The sequence below is a fragment of the Myotis daubentonii genome, chromosome 4 (genome assembly GCF_963259705.1).
Source record: "Myotis daubentonii chromosome 4, mMyoDau2.1, whole genome shotgun sequence".
Classification (NCBI taxonomy): Eukaryota; Metazoa; Chordata; class Mammalia; order Chiroptera; family Vespertilionidae; genus Myotis; species Myotis daubentonii.
Genome location: NC_081843.1, coordinates 56,770,650 through 56,788,991, shown reverse-complemented (window position 1 = coordinate 56,788,991; position 18,342 = coordinate 56,770,650). Strand labels below are relative to the sequence as shown.

The 18,342-nt window shown below is 44.5% G+C and overlaps 1 protein-coding gene and 1 long non-coding RNA gene across 3 annotated transcripts in view; one reads left to right on the top strand and one right to left on the bottom strand.

Moving 5' to 3' along the window:
- Positions 1-17,074, top strand: part of LOC132233379 (uncharacterized) — a 111,563-nt gene extending 94,489 nt beyond the window's left edge. Inside the window, exons 3-6 of one of the 2 annotated variants that reach the window (XR_009452610.1) lie at positions 8,195-9,031; positions 13,463-13,703; positions 14,586-15,953; positions 16,401-17,074. This is a non-coding gene — a long non-coding RNA (uncharacterized LOC132233379). Of the gene's footprint in view, positions 1-8,194; positions 9,032-13,462; positions 15,954-16,400 lie in introns of both variants that reach the window. The other variant, XR_009452609.1, reaches the window with a different exon arrangement.
- LOC132233378 (uncharacterized) overlaps positions 1-18,342 on the bottom strand; it is a 100,715-nt gene that overhangs the window by 9,936 nt on the left and 72,437 nt on the right. The window contains exons 9-11 of the mRNA XM_059693966.1: positions 3,411-3,568; positions 1,978-2,020; positions 20-206 (exon numbers count right to left, since the gene is read on the bottom strand). Coding sequence (XP_059549949.1) covers positions 20-206; positions 1,978-2,020; positions 3,411-3,568 — 388 coding nt within the window. The remainder of the gene's footprint in view (positions 1-19; positions 207-1,977; positions 2,021-3,410; positions 3,569-18,342) is intronic.

The window sequence follows — 18,342 nt, the reverse complement described above, 5'->3', positions numbered from 1 at the left end:
GTGAAAGTTGAGTCCATACCTGAGGCCTGGGTGGAGCGAATGCTGGCGTAGAGGTACAAGCAGCCGTCCTTCAGAATGCAGTAGCGCTGGGCCCACATGTCCGTGCTTCTGTCCAGTTGGTGCAGAAGGCCCAGGCACTCCGGGTTCTTGATAGCCAGGGGTGGGAGGCTACTGTTGTGCAGAGTAACATCTTCCCAGACATGGTTCTGCAGGTGCGGCACAAAGGGTGGGCTGAGTGATCAGCCTGCGCCAGACATTCCCTGAGCCGGCGGCATCACACCCAGGCTATTTGACCTCAGAGAAGCCACAGTCCTCAGCGATTCTATTGCTAAGGCCATGTGAATACTTGAGCAACTGGCCAGAAAACCTGAATTCATCTCTTGGCCATAGAGAATGTCTCCCTTTTCATGTCCAAAGACAGCCCTTCTCTTTGGATTCTACTGTGAGGAAATCAAAAGGACACCAGTGATGTACAGAAAGGAAGTGGAAACAGGCATCTCCGCAAAGACTAGTGGGAATGGCGCTGTCTGTCAGGGTTGGTCCCCGTTTGCCCTGCTCCAGGTAGGTCCACTGTGACTAATAGCAGCCCCGGGTTCATGCTTTAATTTACTCCCAGGTGTGCAGTGGAACAGGCTAAATGCCCCAGGCCAGACCAGGCCTTGGGCTCTTATGGCAGGCCCACAATAAACCAAGCTCCTCTACCCTGGAGGGTAGTCCTCAGTCCATAGGACTAGAGGCAGGTTCTTCCAGGGAACTTGACCCGAGGCATAGGACACCGGCTTCATCTCTATCAGAACACCATGCCTGGCGCCCAGCCAGTTTCTCTTTGTTTAGTTTCATTGTTGCTCTTTAGTTTTAACAAGGCCTTGCGAAAGATTTCAGAATGTGGAGCTGGCTTTTTTCGTTGCTGTGAAGTGGGAGCCCGCTGGGGGTTTGGTTGTTCCCTTTTCACTCGGCTACGGACACTGAGGGCATTAGCAGAAACGATCCCTCTTAAAATACTGACGCCCACTGGGAGCGCGCATTGAAGAGGGGCTGAGTGCAGTGAGCTTTGTGTTCCAGGTGATATGAAACACGAGTCCTGTTGTTTGTCATATGATGATGCCAGCGATTGTTCTGGAAGGACAGTTCCAGGGCACGGGGCAGTGCACTCAAGCTCAAGTGAGGCAAATGTTCCAAAATAGACAAGAGCCAAAATATGTATAGAAGATAATTAACTGAAAATGCCTTTTGCTTATATGCCATTTTGTGAAAAAATGAACGTGTTTAAATAGGAACGTGTATCTATCACCCCATTAGAAATCATATACAGAGTATAAAAATGGAGCAGTTGGGTATTAAAGCAATTTCCCTCACTCCCCTCCCCGGCACGCCCCTCCCCCAGGTCGTAGCATGAGCTCAGAGAAAGGAATATCAAATGCCTTAGGGCTAAAGTGATGACTCACCTGTTGGTGTTATGAAGTTATCTGTCAGTTTATAGGTCAAATCTAAGTTAAAAATTATACTGCTCCAAGGCTAGGAATCATGAACTAGCAAGAACAGTGAAAGAAAGGTGGCCTAATATGTCTCCAGAACAAGGATATGAACTAAGACACTCGTTTTCTAATCAGCTGCTCGGCCCACTGCACTATCCCAAGCCATCCCCGACGCCTTGGACTTGGGGAATGAGAAGAAAACAGCAGCAGTGTCTAACCTCTCGGGGAGCTACAGGATTGCTCTGTGTGAAACAAATTCCACCCCCGTTTGTGACTCCCCACTGAGCTCACTGGGAGCAGTGCCACACACACACTCCTGGAAAGAAAAAGAGCAGCAGGAATGCAAGCTCCCCTTGGACTCTGAGTAGGAAACCCTGTTGACTTAAAACCCTCTTTCCCAGCTTGTAGAGCAGATCTGATAAGTCCCAGGGTGCACTTGATCCTTTGCCCCTCTGAGTAGAAAACCAGAATGAAGGCCAAGGTAAATATCGAGAACACTTACCTGGCGGACAGGATGGGCCGCTTTGTGCATTGCCTCAAGCCACCTGAAAGACAATAAAATGAGGGGTGCTTTCTTGGGGGTCCCTGATAAGTGCTATTTGGAGGGGCTGGCTGTTCTCCCTGAAACCCATCATCCAGACAGAACGGTACTGAGGCTCACATATATTTTACTCTCTTAAGTTCATGGTTGAAGGGCAACACATTCTTACAGAATTACTGTTACTAAGTGGCAAATCCCATACCCGCCAGGCATATTTAAAATAAATTATTCTTCTCTACTATAGTTTAATTAGTGCCTTAGAGCAAACTCATTCATTTTTCATGTTACTAAGGTATGTGCATTTATTAATACCAGCAGGGCTGATAGCAACTCATGTATTAACTGCAAGGCACTGGTTGTTAAAATATGGGAAGACTGGTAAATAGTCACTCTCAAGCGTCTCTTGGACATAGTGGTCTCCTTTAGGGAGCAATTAGTGCCTCTACTTGCCGAACTGAATTTTCTTAGTCCTGCCTCCTTAGCCATGACCAGCCTATCCACCCCAACCCATCCCATCTTGCCAATCTTTTAAAATTTCCTTTTGAACCACATAACTTCCCATCAAACCATACTGCTTGCTCTTTGTCTAAAAGTTTGACTTAGTCCCTCTTCCTCCTCCGTTCCATTTCTTCTGTTGTTTGCTTATCTGATTTGATATTGCACCGTTCATAAACTCCTCCCTCAGCCCTACACCAGAGACCTTCTCTCCTCCCCTCGTTCCTGTGCCACCTTTGTCTTCTCCTGTAGCGCTTCTCAATTTCTACTTTGAATTAAAAATATTGGAATAAACGCCCTATAGTCTTAGTTGAGAGCTTTCTGAAGGCTTCATCATACTCATAGTCCTAGAAACCTTAAAGCAGGTGATACACTGAATAATGATCATAAGTCTCTAAATGAATGGAGTTTGTAGGTCACCCTCTGAGAATGCCTGTACACATCTACCCTCTGATTGGGTTGTATGCTGACAAGTGCCAACTGGATTCATTCCCCACCAAGCTACATCACTATTATTTATGTTGCTCGCCTCACTGTAGTGTGTTCAATTATAGCCATAGCACATTACTTTTATGCCTGGGATTACCCATCGAATTAGCTTAAAATAAATAAATTCGGTAACTTTTGGGGAAGCTAGATATGAACTGTGGCATTACTAAGTTTTTTAGGAAAATGTGGAGATCCAAAGTAAGTTAGGAGAAGATGCTTATGTTCGTTAGATATTCTGTTAGAAAAGGCTGGGGGGATAGTGAAGGACCAGACTTCTCATACCCAAGGAACAGATACTTTCTTGACTCCTGCTATGAATTTGCTGTTCCAATCCCAATCATCTGTAAGCCTGCTGTTGAAGAAGCAACCCCCTCCAATGAATCTGGTAAGATAAAAGATGAACGAATTACCTTTTCATTTCTTGGTTTGAGGTTGCACAGAGGCAAAAAGTTCTATTTCCAGACTGCGGCACACAGTTAAATACAAATGGTTTTCCCAAACTGCTGTCAATGTCGACTTCGGCACCTTCTAATTTTATTACCTCTAGAGGGGGGCATTTCCCTTCATCCTGCAATTGATAAGGAAGAGGGTCAGCCTGGGCGCTGCAACTAACAGATAAGGGAGAAAGTGAGAGAGGAAAGGACTCGGGTTAGTCTTTCAATTGATTGCTTGCTCTGGAATAAAAAGAAAACCAAAATGAGTTTTTGTAGATTATGTTTTCCATGATATACTCCATGGTACTCCAAATTTCCAGCGAGGATATTTTCCCATATCCCTTTTGAAGAGTATCTATTAATATGCATTTTACCCATGCCATCTCAGGAAAGTATCGTTAATTTTTAATGCCCATTTTTTTCTATCAGAAAAAAGAAAGAAATTGATATTATAAAGTGTATGTGATTGGTAGCGACATGAGATCTCTAGTTAGTGTCTAATTAACATGTATTTCATGCTCGTGTGTCAGGACCGCTTCTAAATACTTCACATACATTAACTGATTTAACTTCACAAATGCTCAGGAGGTAGTTACTTTTATTATCTCTATTTTACAGATGAGAAACTGCAGTATAGCGAGAATAAAGAACACTTTTCTTCAAATGACAATAGTTTAGAATACCACGATATGTTTGCAAGACTAAAGCATTTTACAGATATTTTGTTATTTATGTTTATTTTAGTTATATTTCAAAATATCCTCTCCATTATTTACCCCTTTTCTAAAAACAGCTATAAAATATATTGAGGTATATTTTAAATATCATAGACATTCGTGTACATGGACCATTCAGTGATTTTTAAAATAAATTTATAGAGTCCTGAAACCATTGCCACAATGTAGTTTTAGAACTTTTCCATCAACCGCTAAATTTTCTTTGAGCCAATGTGCGTTCAATTGCTACTCTTGCCCCTCCAATCAAAGGCAATCACAGATCTGCTTTTTGTCCCTATAAATGTGCCATTTCTGGACATTCCATATAAGTAACATATATTATGGGTTTTTTTGTGACTGGCTGCTTTCCCTTAGTGTAATGTTTTTAAGCCTCATTCATGTTATAGCACTTACTAGTTTTTCACATCTTTTGCTGAGCTATACAAGGCATGGCAAACGTAGGTTTACAGTTGTTTGTTTGGAAAAGAATACAATAATAAATAATAATACAAGAATAAACTCTTTTTTTTCATGCACTCACAACTGTAAACCTACTTTTGCCTCACTCTGTATTCTATTATATGGTTATGCCTCATTTACTTTATCCCTTCACAATTTGATGGGACTTTTCTTTCCAGTTTTTGTCCATTTGAATAATGCTGCTAAGAACACTTGTGTACAGCTCTTTGTGTAGACATATGCTTTCATTCTCTTTGGTAGATAACGAAGAGTGAAATTGCTGGGCCACATGGTAAATTCAGCTTTCACTTTATAGGAAACTGGCAAGCTGTTTTCCACAGTGACTGTACCATTTTGCATCCCCACCAGCAGTGTATGAGTGGCCCGGATTCTCCACACTCTCACCAATACTCCGTATTGCTTGTCTTTTTGATAACAGCTGTCCTACTGGGTATATAGTGGTATCTCCTAGTGGTTTTAATTTGCTTATTTCTAATGACTGATAATGTGGAATCCCATTTGGTGCAGAGGTTTTTTTAAAATATATTTTTATTGATTTTTTTTTTTTTTTACAGAGAGGAAGGGAGAGGGATAGAGAGTTAGAAACATCGATGAGAGCGAAACATCGATCAGCTGCCTCCTGCACACCTCCTACTGGGGATGTGCCCGCAACCAAGGTATATGCCCTTGACCGGAATCGAACCTGGGACCCTTCAGTCCACAGGCCGACGCTCTATCCACTGAGCCAAACCGGTTTTGGCAGGTGCAGAGGTTCTTAACCAATTTTAGAAAATGAGTTCCTTTGGGATGCTGATGAAAACTATGAACACCCCACCAAAAATGCATAATCATGTTTGTGTGCCTGTATACACATGTATGTGTATGTGTGTATATACCTACATGTGTATGTAAATACACATGTATGTGTGCATGCATGTACACACATGCAAATATGTCTTGCAACTCATTAGTGAAAAGATACAAAGATATTCTTCCTCTAAAGGTAATAAATCATAGTTGTATGGTACTTCAATTTATAAAAATTTTCATGGACTCTATCTTTTTATTCTTTGCAACTATTCTATAAAGTAGAAAGCTAATGTTACACCATTTTATAGAGAAAGAAAGCGGGTCTTCTGGCTCTGTCTTCCACACTACTTCTCTCACACGTCTGCCTTCTTGGGCCACTGCAATTTGGGAGACGGCTGACTCTTAGAGTCAACACATGAAGACTGGGTAGTCAACATTTAAATACAGAGTATTTCCTGAAGTCATCAGGTTTTCTTATAGAGACAGAAATATGAAATTTTTGTTCAGTTTTAGTAAATATTAGGAAGTTAGCACGCCTTATAATAATGGTATATGGCCAGTACTATGACACTAGAAATCAGAAGAATATATTTTCATTAGCTTTAATAAGGAAAAAGACTTTAGATGACTATAAGTCACAGTTAATTATTTATATAACTTCCCCAAGAGCATCTTAAACAAATAAAGAAAAATAAGTGAGAGGAGGGAAGCATAAATAAATCCCGGAGATCACACTTTCGTCTGCTCACTTGCTATGAGCAAATATTCGCTGGGTCTGCTTTTGTTTGGGCCCATTGTGCAGATAAGATGATATCCTATGTTGGTGTCTCAGAGTCAGCCCTCTGAGGTCACTTTGGAGCTACCATGTTCTCCCACATCCTTTGCTGCTGGAACATGCCAAAGAGTACACTCATGTGGCATATGACACACGCCTGAGGCTCTTCCCCTCTGCTCAAGTTGCAGCTGTGTGGGGAGAATGCATGATTGGTGAACAAATCAGATGGAAAATGAGGCTATTTGTCTTAAATGGTCTCTGTCCTGGCCCAGATTCCATTGTCACTGAACTCACCTGCTGCCCCTTGGCCCACGATGACAAGCCTGCTGTGGCCTGGAAACAGCTGCAACGAAAACCACAGGCACAGCCAGTGTGGGAAGGGTGGTGCTCCTGCAGCTGTGCTCACTCACCTGACTCTTTCCGTGGGTTTCACCAGTCCAAGCACCTTGAGGCTCCAATCTTGTGGAGACACAGAGTTTGGAAAAAGGTTCTCTATTCAGTCTAATCCTGATGCTGCTTTGACTGTGGTTCCATGGTCCCCAGTCAAACGTTTTCGAGAGATAAAGAACAACTAGGATCCTTTTTCTATCTTACAACTGTGCCCTTGGGGTTTTCAACTCCTCCCTTAAGCAAAACTCAGTCCTTCGGTTTGGCAATAACTCTTAAATGGGGTCTGTTTGAGTCCGCCCCTCTGGCTCTGCCAAAAGTCTCACTTTTGTCAGTACGGGTTTCCCAGAACTTCATATTCTCCTTTCCAAGACGCGAAAAGGCTCCAGCTCCATTTTTTAAAAATTCCTGAGCAAATCAGAGATCCAGCTGCTTCATGTGTGCAGGATTGATTAACATAGCAGGGATGGCGAAGGGATTTGCTCAGAGAAGTCCAGAAGCTATCCACGGAGAATAAAGGAACTTAGGCTGCTTATGCCAGATGGCCCAGGATAATGTTGACATTGTCTATCATGGAAATACGATTTCTACAGCAGTAATCCCAAAGGTCACACTGCTCAGCAAAGGGAAACAGTAAACAATAGTAATGACAAAGACCCAGCCCAGAGTGAGTCTGCCGCTTCTACTTTAAATTATTTCTTATAAAGAAAAATACAGACAAGGACATTTGTGTCTGTCTGCAACTTCGGCTCTCTAGTAAAATAAAATTCCCTATAGATGTTTTTGAGTTAATTTGCTTTGGTCAAAGTTTTGGTTTGAACGTGCTAGATTTATTTTTTATTTTATTTTTTTTTTTTGATTGTTACTGTTAGGCCTCATTGTCTAAGAAAAGAGAAAAGGCTGGGAAGCTATACCAACACATTTCATTTTATCTCAAGGCACAGTCATGAAAATCCACAAACTAAGGAGGAGGAAAAAAGGCATCTTTAGCCATGAAAAATAGCTAAATCTCAGAGGGGAAGCCAGAGCCAAGATAAATTTAGAGGACAAGAAAGCATGTCCTAAAGCAACGTACCACAGGAAAGGGTGCATGGCATATACAGCCAGAGTGCTATATTTAACGCTGGCAGGTTGCAGCAAAATTCAAGGATGAGTGTCTCTTGGAGCCTTATTAATGATGCCGGGGGCCCTTTATCGCTAGGCAGCAGTTTGGAGGCACCTCCCCCACTGGTGATGGACAACCACCACTCCTTGATAGCTGTGAGAGGATGGCCTCCGTCCATGTCTTGGCTGATAGGATCAGGAGAGCAGCAAAGCCTGCAGAGGCAAGAAGGAGGGAAAGATGCAAGAGTGCCTTCTCCCTGTAGTGACTCTGCTACCCTCGTCCTGTGATTAAATAGAAGTCTTGACTCTGAGCACTGCGAGCCCCTCGCTACATCACTCATGACTTTTACATGCATCTATGTAGGTATGTGATTGTTTACATTGGTCTAGAGGCCCAATGCATGAAACTCGTGCAAGCTCCGGCTTCATCCGGAAGGTCGTTCGTCTGTTCAGTCTAATTAGCATATTACGCTTTTATTATTATAGATGCTTTCTTTTCTTCCCTCCAGGTAGGCAAGAGAGGATGAAGAATAGAGAACAGAAAGTAAGGCGAGCATACAAGTCAGATGCATGTTTGTAGGTGGCGGATGTTCCCCGCCAGAGCTTCGTGGATTTAACATCACTCCTTTTGATTTCGTCATGAAATTGAGACAATAGCAATTCCGTTACCCCCTCCCCCCCCATCACAGCACCTCTCCAGTGTGAATGTACTACTGCTCTTTCCCTGGGTTCCTAACGCTGCCTGGCTACATGGCATCAGCAGAGGTAACTGACTGCAAACTCAGATGTGGTGCTTTTCTTTTCCGTTTGCCTGGAGTGGTGGACCAGTTTTGAGGAGTGACAAATGCGTGCTGGCAGCACCACGTTGTCTCCCGGCTCCGGGAGACTGGGCTCCAGGAAGCACAGGCATCTCCGAGGCTGAAGGAGCTCGCAGGCACTGACAGGCTTCTGCTGGAGAGGCAGCCCAGTGGAGGGTTGCTACGCTGCAGCTTTGAAGAGACACTTCGGCCTCAATCACATGTCTCATTTGTCACCATTTTCCTTGGCTCCTAAACTGTCCCCTAGAGTACAACAACTACCACGAGATACTCTCATCACAACAGAAAGACTGTGAAGTAGTAAGGCTGAGTCATACTTATGACCTAGTTCCAAGTTTTAAAAAAGTTACCATCAAGTTACCTATAACATCAAGACATTCTACATCTTAAGCCCTGCCATTGAATGTTGGTCCCACAAGGGTTCCCTCTGCACTCACTGTGCTGTTGGTTTGTTGATGAATTATACGCCCAGACGAGCTGGGTTGGAATCCTCACGCACCACTTATTAGGTCACTTGTGTGACCTTGGGTAAGTTACTTAACCTCTCTGTGCCCCACTTTCCTTTACCTGTAAAATTAACACACACATATATGTATATATGTTATTAAGAACACTGTCTTGCCCTTCATATGTTAGATTTCATTATTATGTAGAAATTTGATGAAAGTCAAGAGTAAGAACCCAGAAAATTTAGTTTACCAAGAAGCTTTAATATGGGTGACAGGATAACTCTATTTAAACTAAATTTCTTTATCTGTCTTTTTTGTTTGTTTGCTCCAAAAACAATAGGTTGCATGAACAAGGGGAAGGATTTAATCTCTTGAAATCTGTGTCATCATTTGTAAAACTGGGGTGGGAGTGGGGCGGGGGGTGGGGGGGTAAGGAGGGTAACAGCACCTTCCTTTGAGGATGAGATGAGTTCATCTACGCAATGTGTTTGACACATAGCTGTTCAATGGAGATTCTTTCCTATGTCTGGGGTCCACTTTCAGTTTAAGTGCAAATGAAGCATCACTACATTGTCTTTAGGACTCAGGGCAGCTGTGAGAAAAGCTCCTGCCCTAGGCCACCGCGGCCCTCCTCCAGTACTACCCCATCTGGATTGAGGGAGCAGACAGAGGGAAGGGAGGCTGGGTGACTTCCCTGTCACATCCTGGAAGGGAGTTGTGATGATCTGAGTGGTTGGCTTTCTTCCTGGATTCTTGTCATTCAGGTGACAGAGCTCACCGAATGCTCTCTCCCCCTTCCTCAGAGATCCAGGACCTGCCTCTGGCTACACATGGATGGAGAGTCTCCCACAGGCACAGGTAGAGGCTGCCTGCTGCTGAGAGCCAGGCTCTTATCACTGTCTCCGCCTCCTCTATGCTCTCACACTGTGAGGGTGCCTTTCAGACCTTTGCCAAACCCCGCCCCTCCTGGATTAACGTTCTACATGTTAAAGATGTCTCTCCTGTCGCCACCCTCCCGCCCTCCCTTCCTCCCACCAATGCTTACTGAGTGTCTGTGCCGCCTGCCAGAAGTGCTGCACCCTAAGGCCCTGCACGGCATTTGCCTTAGACCGAGTTCTGGTCTCAGTCCTGACAATTCCTCAGCCCCTTTCTGGCCATGTTCTTAGACCACGGGAACTCGCCAGACCCAATGTGCCCATCCTTCCTCGCGGTCCTTTGGCGGGCTCGTCTGATCCCGGTTCTCCTGAGGGCAGTGGTTTGCTCTCAGTGGATTCAGATGTTTGTCTGTACACGTGAGGCCTACTCCACAGCCAAGGGGAGGAAAAGTGGCTGTCTCTAAGCTCTTTGCAGATTCCTCACATTTTTACTTTTAAAAATTTGGGATGTGTTATAGACCAAAGTTTTTGCCCCTCCCACCCCGCCAGAATCCTATATTGAAATCCTAACCATCACTGCGATGGTGTTGGCAGGCAGGGCCTTTGAGAGGTGATTATGGCCTGAGGGTCGAACCCTCATGAATGGATCAGTGCCCCTTCTCCCACGGGAAGACCCATGGGAAAGACAGCTGTCTGTGACTCAGACACCAAACCTGCCAGGGCCTTGATGTTGGACTTGCCAGTCTCCAGAACTGGGAGAAATAAGTGTTTGTTACGTCAGCCACCACGCCTATGATATTTTTGTTAAGCAACCTGAATGGACTATGACAGGGTGATTAACCTGAGGAAGAATTTTGTTTTTCCTTTGAAATATCTCACTCCACCTTCTAGTTCATTCCTCCTGACATCACTTTGCTCTGAGGCCTGGCATCTCATGCCTTTATCGCTCCAGCAGCCTCCTGCCTGAACGTCTCGAGGCCAGTCAAGTCTAGACAACATAATTGGAACCATCTGATACCGCCCACACAGGGCTGCTCCCACTGCACTGCCCATGGTGCCACTGCCAACGTGTTGCCTCTCTGCCCCTAATTTATACCTTGTTGCCTGATTTGTGAGAAGAGATCTGGGACTTCTAAATGTCTCCCCTTTGCCAGCACAGAACACTGGAGAGACACAGCAGGAGGACTGTTCTTCCTGGCTCCTGTGGGGAGCTCAAAGGGACCTGGAGAGTACTGCATTTTCCCGCATCCTCGGCCGTGAGGTGCCCTCCAGTGCTAAGTGCCAGCAGGATGTGGCTTCCCCAGGATTTCCCAGCTCTCAGTTTGGGGAGTGGTGCATTGTGGGGAGCCCCAAAGAGTGATGCCTGCACTCTATCTCAGGTTTCTGCTCTGCACACCCTTTCCTCAGTCTGGTGCCACTGGGCATGTAGGAGACTGCCCCCATGGCTTAAGAAGCACCCAAAAGTACATGAGGTTCTTATGAGGGAGGCCGCTCCAGTTCCCTGTTCTAACAGCATGCACTGTGGCACCCCAGCACCCAGCATCCAACGGCCTCTGTGTGCCTGGCCTTGGTTCACCTACATGGCGGACAGTAGTTTTTGTGCCTGTGCCAATGCAGACACTATACTCTCTAGACCTCCCACCTACAGTAGCACCCGATGCCCTCCGCACTCCTGACGCATTGCACACCTGTGCAGCAGCCTTGGGTCACCTGAGGTACAGCAGGTTGTTCCTCCTTGTCCAGAGACTGTGGACCAGCTCTGGCCCAGGCAACCCAGCAAAATCCTCCATCGTTCAGCGGCTGCAACCACCCTCTCCAATGAGTTCTGAACCTCTACTTTCAAACTTGTGCTTCTGTGGTTGCTCTTCCTCTTTGCTTTAAGATACCTTTCAGAGTTCTCTTTCCTTTATTTTTATAATTACTTTTCTATCATTGGTTAATAGTTCTTTATATTAAACTTCTTCTATTTAAATTAATTTAACTTAAATTAAAATGTCTGCAATTGTGAAAGGCCATGGCCAGCGTAGCTTTCGGGTTCAAAGGCTTGGAGAAAGAGCTGATGCACAAATTGACACACAAGACAAGAAATATTAATTTGGAATTATGGGGGGAAGCCAGGGAAAGCTTACCTGTAGTAGTGAAGTTCCTACAAAGCACGCCTGTGCCATATAATTGAATGCTGAATTATATAGTGATTCATGTGGGGCTTTTTCCTAATAGTTATTGAGATTGCGTTCTTATGCACACTGCGCTATGGTGTGCACTTTTAATCATCTCCTGTGGGAGATACTCCATCAAATACTCTCTTTATGGGTCTAGGTGCTCCCCCAAGAGTCACCATATAATAAAAACTTTTCTTATTTTTCTTTGGAACCAAATGAAATTAGCAAAGTGGAACGATAGTCTCTTGTTCTTAAGTAAGAGATTATGAGGTCAGGGCGTACCCTTTTTAGAAGATAAATGACAGGTACAAATGAGGGAGAGGACATATAATATGTGTCATGTTCCTGTGAGAAATCTCTCTGTGCATCTGAAAAGCATAGCCGCCCGCTGGTTTAGTATTTGTAGTAAATGATAAAGGGAAGCCTTTCTTCTGAACCTGCCTCCAGTGAGATAACCCATCCTGTGATCCACAGTGAAACCCCAGGGAGGTGATAGAAAGGGTCAGAAAACCTAACCCTCTTTCAGTAGTTGCTGCGTCATGTCCATAGAGTTTACTGGAAGTTTCTAGCAAACCCTCTTCTGGCTAACCTCAAGAAAACTGAATGACTCACACCTTTGAAAAAAGGAAAAGAAATTTCATCAGCATACAGGTAAATGCAGTGTAGGTGATTTCTGAATGCTGTTTAGCCTTAGTCTTGAGTGAAGATTAAAACGGCAGCAGATTCGTCTTGTTTCTACATGTCCAGAAAGATGTCTTAATACTCCTTGTTGATTTGGGCATGGTTATAAAATGATCTCACCATGAGGGTTACATTATTTGCATTCTACAAACAAGGAAGTGGGGCAGCACATGAGATTAAGTAATTTGACCAAGGAAACACAGCTAATAGGCGGTAAAGCCAGGATGTGAACCAAGGTTCACCTAACCACAACACGAGACTGTCTCTGTGAAATCAGATTTATTTCATAAAGGCATCTCATGTTCATCTTCACCTTGGAGGGTCAGGGCTGTTATTAGCCCCATCCCATAGTTTTCTAAGGCTTAGAAAACTCCATTGAATTGTCCAGGTTGCAGATTTGCAGGGTTAAAGCCTGGGTCCCAGTCTATGAAATCCGGAAAAGGTGCTCTTAGTCTATTGTTAGATGGACTATTTTGTGTAGGTAAATGGACCAGGGTACAGACAAGCTCCACCTGAGGAGACATTGCGTTTTTCCCAGATAGTAGCTAAGACAGTGCTGGATCCAGAGGAAATACTCAGGTGGGTGGACAACTGTTAAGGAGCCCAGAGTCCTGGAACCCAGCATCAGTTCAGGGATACCGAACTTTCTAGTGTTTTATTGTATTTCTTCAGAGCAATGATATGACCTCTCCAGAGATAAGTCCCCCTAGTTGTGTTCATAAAAATTTTCCTGTCCCTGGGATGGTGTGAAGGCTATTTGTCTGGTGACTTTGGCCTCTTTTGATCTTCAAGGTCCCACCAAGATAAAAGACTGGCTCTGGAGGACATGCTACGCAGGACAGATGACAATGCTGACAATGGCCAGAGCCAAAGGGAAGCCTGCCATCGGATTGCATAAGGATGGTGCTGGGTGCTCTGAACGCTGGGGCGCTGGCCCTGCTCTGATGCTCAGGGGGTATGACCTTGCAGAATGCTTCTACCACTGTTGGCCTTTCATTCAGAGACCTCACTGATCTCTAATCCTTCCCCCATGGTGAGGACAAAGAAAAATAACATCATGGAAAATGTATCTTAATCATTGATTAGATGAAAGCTTTGGGATGATGTGTAGGTTTGATGTGTTACTCTGTTCCTCATTAGCACAGAAACAAAAGAATTAACTGGGTATTAATTTTCCCTTCAGAGGAAAAACACTTAGAACCTCAATGCTAAACGGTATTTTCCTATGAAATGTTTTAACTCTATGTGCTCTACTTTTATTCTACTCATACTGATAAAAAAAATGTTCCAACTTCATAGCCTAGAGATACTATTCTTTGGGATTGGAGACTGTGATTTATTGGGAATATTATTGAATATAACAACAATAAGAATGACTACCTTTAATTTTCTTCCTGTTTGTTTCCAAGGTTGCTTAGATGCTTTATATATGTTAGTTTAATTCCAACAATATGCCTTTAGGAACTGTGTAGGTCCTTTTATGACAATTTGAATTATGCAAATTTGCAATCGTATTATGCAAACATTAGGCACAAAATCAGATATACTCCCAAATTAAATGAAAAATGAACAAGAATTCCAAAACATATGGGCCAAAAGAATTCTTTTCACTCTATTACCACAAGGCAGTACTTCTTCACCTGGTAACCAGAAGTGCCTGCCGTTCTCTGTCAAGACTCTTCTTGGATTCCATCAGTTCTTGAGAAAACATTCTTTGCATAAAATGCAATTCTCTCATACTGTAATCCCGGAGAGCACAGGGCAGTGTGGTGCATTCCTCACACAGTGAGCCATCCGTAAACGACCATTTGATGGATTTGAATAGGCTGAAAGGGGAGTGTGGTCAGAAACAAGCTGGTTAGGCCTTCACCTTTGGAAATGTGAGCCTGACCACTGTCCTTTTATCCCTTCCCAGCTCAAGGACAAGGTCTGCATTTCCAGTTAAGGTTGCAAGATAACTAGTGATGTCCGGCTGAGTACCAAGTGGCTTTAATTTCATCCCCTCAATCTTGCTCTTCGATTCCTCCCTTCGTTTTATCTCTCTTTCTCTCCTATTGCCTTCAGCAAAATAGCGCATGTGTGAGGGCTTTGCATACATAACCTTTATTTTCAAATAATTGTAGATTCACAGGGAGTTGAAAAAAAAAACAAACGAAACAAAACAGACAGGTCCTATGTACCCTTCACTCAGGTCTCCCAGTGGCAACATCTTACAGACGAGGGTAGCATGTTTGTTTTTGATGGACAGTAGCTCACTGAGTTTAAATTCCAGGGGGGGAAAACCCATGTTGAGATGCAGTTACCTTCTCACCAGGCCTCAAACTAAGGCGGGCTTCACATGTGCCAAAGCCCCATATGCAGAAGGATGCAATTCGCATCGTGAAGTTCTTAATGATTGTACCTTTGAGTTGTGTGTTGTATGTGAAATAGGAGAACAATGGAGCATGTGCCGGGGGTGGGGAGCCTTGGATGGTATGTGGTTCCACTTCTGTCTCTGTTCTGTGGTCAGGGTGTGGGCACCCCACTCAGTGCCCACTGTTTCCTTCCCCTGCTGCAGGGCGCTGGGTGTGGGTTCCAGAGGGTCAGGGGGTGGGGGGAGGGGGCATTTGGTGCCTGTGACCAGCTGCACTTGCCCCCATGAACATCCTGAGGGAGGTATTGTGTAGTAAGTAACAGACACAAAACACCATGACTAGCTGTGACAGAGATGGCTGGAGAAAGGAAAAAGCTTTTACACTGCATTTTGGACAAAGGGCCGGCATTTTCATTTTGCGCTGGGCCCCACAAATTGTATTGCCAGCACACTTAAAACTGTTTTATAGCGCAGCCTCTTACAGGAAACCTAGGCATGAAGATGAATATTTACCAGGAAATAGGAAGCTTCGACAAGCACAGAGGGATATTTGTTTGTCAAAGGCAAAGCTAGTTCCCGCGAAGGCCAGAGAAATCTTCCTAAAGCACATTCTTATCAAGCCAGAGACTGTACCCCTGCTCACCAAGACAGCGTGGCCCTGGGGGCTCCGTAAATAGTCTAGCCGCACCCTGCCTGCAGGCTTCACCGTACCTTGATTCAAATCCATGCTTGCTGCCAAGGGAATGCAGTTCATGCTTTCCCAGTTCTGTGCCTCTGCTGATGCCATTGTGTGTTTAAAACGCCAATTTAACTTCTCTCCTAAAGCCCCCCGCCTGTGCCCACCTCCTGGCCTTGGCACCTGTTTCCTCCCTTTCCTCGGCCTGTGCAGCTGGGACCCACTCGTCTTTCAGGACGAAGCTCACCTTCCAGGTAGGTCCACCCGAATGAATACCTGCTCTAAGCTGACCGCCATCCCACCCTGTCCCATTCCTCTGCTAGTAATTGTACTGGTCACTTTTTAAATTAACTTTGTGTATTTAACTTTTTTTATTGGTTTAATGATCATCTCTCCCCACGCAGGGAAAGACCTCTTTTGACTTTTTCACTTCCCTATCCCCCTGCCGTAAACCATGCTCAGCATTTACCTGTTGAAAAAGGAAGGGCCCTTTCTCTCCCTCAAACACTGGAGTATATTGTATGCCATATACTGGTTACATGTTTTCTCTCTTCTATGCTACTAGCTTCTTGAAGGTGGGGAATGATTCATTCTTATCCTTCACAATGCCTGGGAGAGACCTCAGCTTCAATAAGTCTTCATTGAATGCAGATATAAAAATAAATGGTGCAGAGGCAGAGAGCATTTCTTTTCTCTTTCAGAACAACTGGACACAGCATTAAGCCTGAGAGAGATCAAAACTAATTGCCGGAACGAGAATCACAGGCATTCACTGCGTCTGTACCAAGGACGGGCTTGGAAAAGGGTGTAATCAACTAGCAGCACACGGTCTCCAGTGTGACCTCTGTGTTCTTCACAGTGCCATTCTCTTCGGGGAACTGGCTGCCTTTGTGGCCTGTGGGATGAAAAGCTTCCCAAAATAGAGGCCAGGAATGAGGCCTGGTTCTGATGGGAGGGACCAGAGCTGGAGGGCACCTTCCTATGAGCACGGGGCATCTGTGTTACTCTTTCAGCAAAGCATTTTGATTTTCCTCATCAATAAAAAGCACGTTGATTTTCCTTATCAATAAAAATGTAGGTGCCCATAAACATTTTGGGTATCTGGGGGATGTGAAAAGGTCAAGTGAGGTATTAATCCAGAGAGTGAGAGGTTTGGGGCAGAAATGGGACCATTAAGTCAAAATGGTGTGCATTAAAAAATGGTAGAGTGATCTGTTCTGGTTGTCCTGGGTAAGAACACTAGGCCTGTGACCAGCTCAGCTGGGTTGAGATGAGGCTGCATAAGCTCTAGGATAAGAGACTGGAGCTGTATTCCATTGTGTAGATGTACCACAGTTTTTTAACCCATTCATCTGCTGATGGGCACTTAGGCTGATTCCAAATCTTAGCTCTTGTAAATTGTGCTGCTATGAACATAGGGATGCATATATCCGTTCTGATTGGTGTGTCTGTTTTCTTGGGATATATTCCTAGAAGTGGGATCACTGGGTCAAATAGGAGTTCCATTTTTAGTTTTTTGAGGAAACTCCATACTGTTCTCCACAGTGGCTGCCCCAGTCTGCATTCCCACCAGCAGTGCACAAGGGTTCCTTTTTCTCCACATCCTCACCAGCACTTGTCATTTGTTGATTTGTTGATGATAGGTATTCTGACAGGTGGGAGATGGTACCTCATTGTCATTTTGATCTGCATCTCTCAGATGATTAGTGACTTTGAGCATGTTTTCATATGTCTCTTGGCCTTCCTTATGTCCTCTTTCGAAAAGTATATATTTAGGTCCGGTGCCCATTTTTTTGATTGGGTTGTTTATCTTCCTTTTGTTAAATTGTATGAGTTCCCTGTAAATGCTGGAGATTAAACCCTTATGGAGATACGTCTATACAATGGAATACTATGCTGCTGTAAAAAGGAAGGAACTCCTACCATTTGCAACAGCATGGATGGAGCTGGAGAGCATTATGCTAAGTGAAATAAGTGAGTCAGAAAAAGATAAATATCACATGATCTCACTCATTTGTGGATTATAATGAACAACATAAACTGATGAAAAAAAACCAGATCCAGAGACAGAGAAGCATTGATCAGACCATCAAACCTCAGAGGGAAGGTAGGGGAGGGTGGGGGTAAGGGGGAGAGATCAACCAAAGGACTTGTATGCATGGATATAAGCCTAACCAATGGACACAGACACCAGGGAGGTGAGGGCATGAACGGGGGGCGGGGGAAGAATGCAATGGGGGGATAAGGACACATATGTAATACCTTAATAAAACAAAACAAACAAACAAACAAACAAACAAAAGAGACTAGAGCTGCAAATGATCTCCAAACGCTGGAGGACAGGGCGATTATGCAGGAGGCTGGGGATTTGGAGCCAGGCAGGGGGAGAGGGCGTGCAGCCTTCTGAACCTTGTTCGCGCAACTAACTCCCTCTTCCCTTGTGGAGAAGAGCTCCTCGTGGGAGGCTCTGAGCCTCAGGGATCACGTGATAATGAGGATGCTCCCCTCCCCTCTCAACAGTGCAAAACCCTGGGTTTGGGGCGCCTCTGTGTTGTGATGACAAGTGGTTTCATTTCTAGGGAGAGTTAGAAAATCAGAGTGCGTTGGAGGAAAGGGCAGTGAGTGGCACACACAGGACAACAC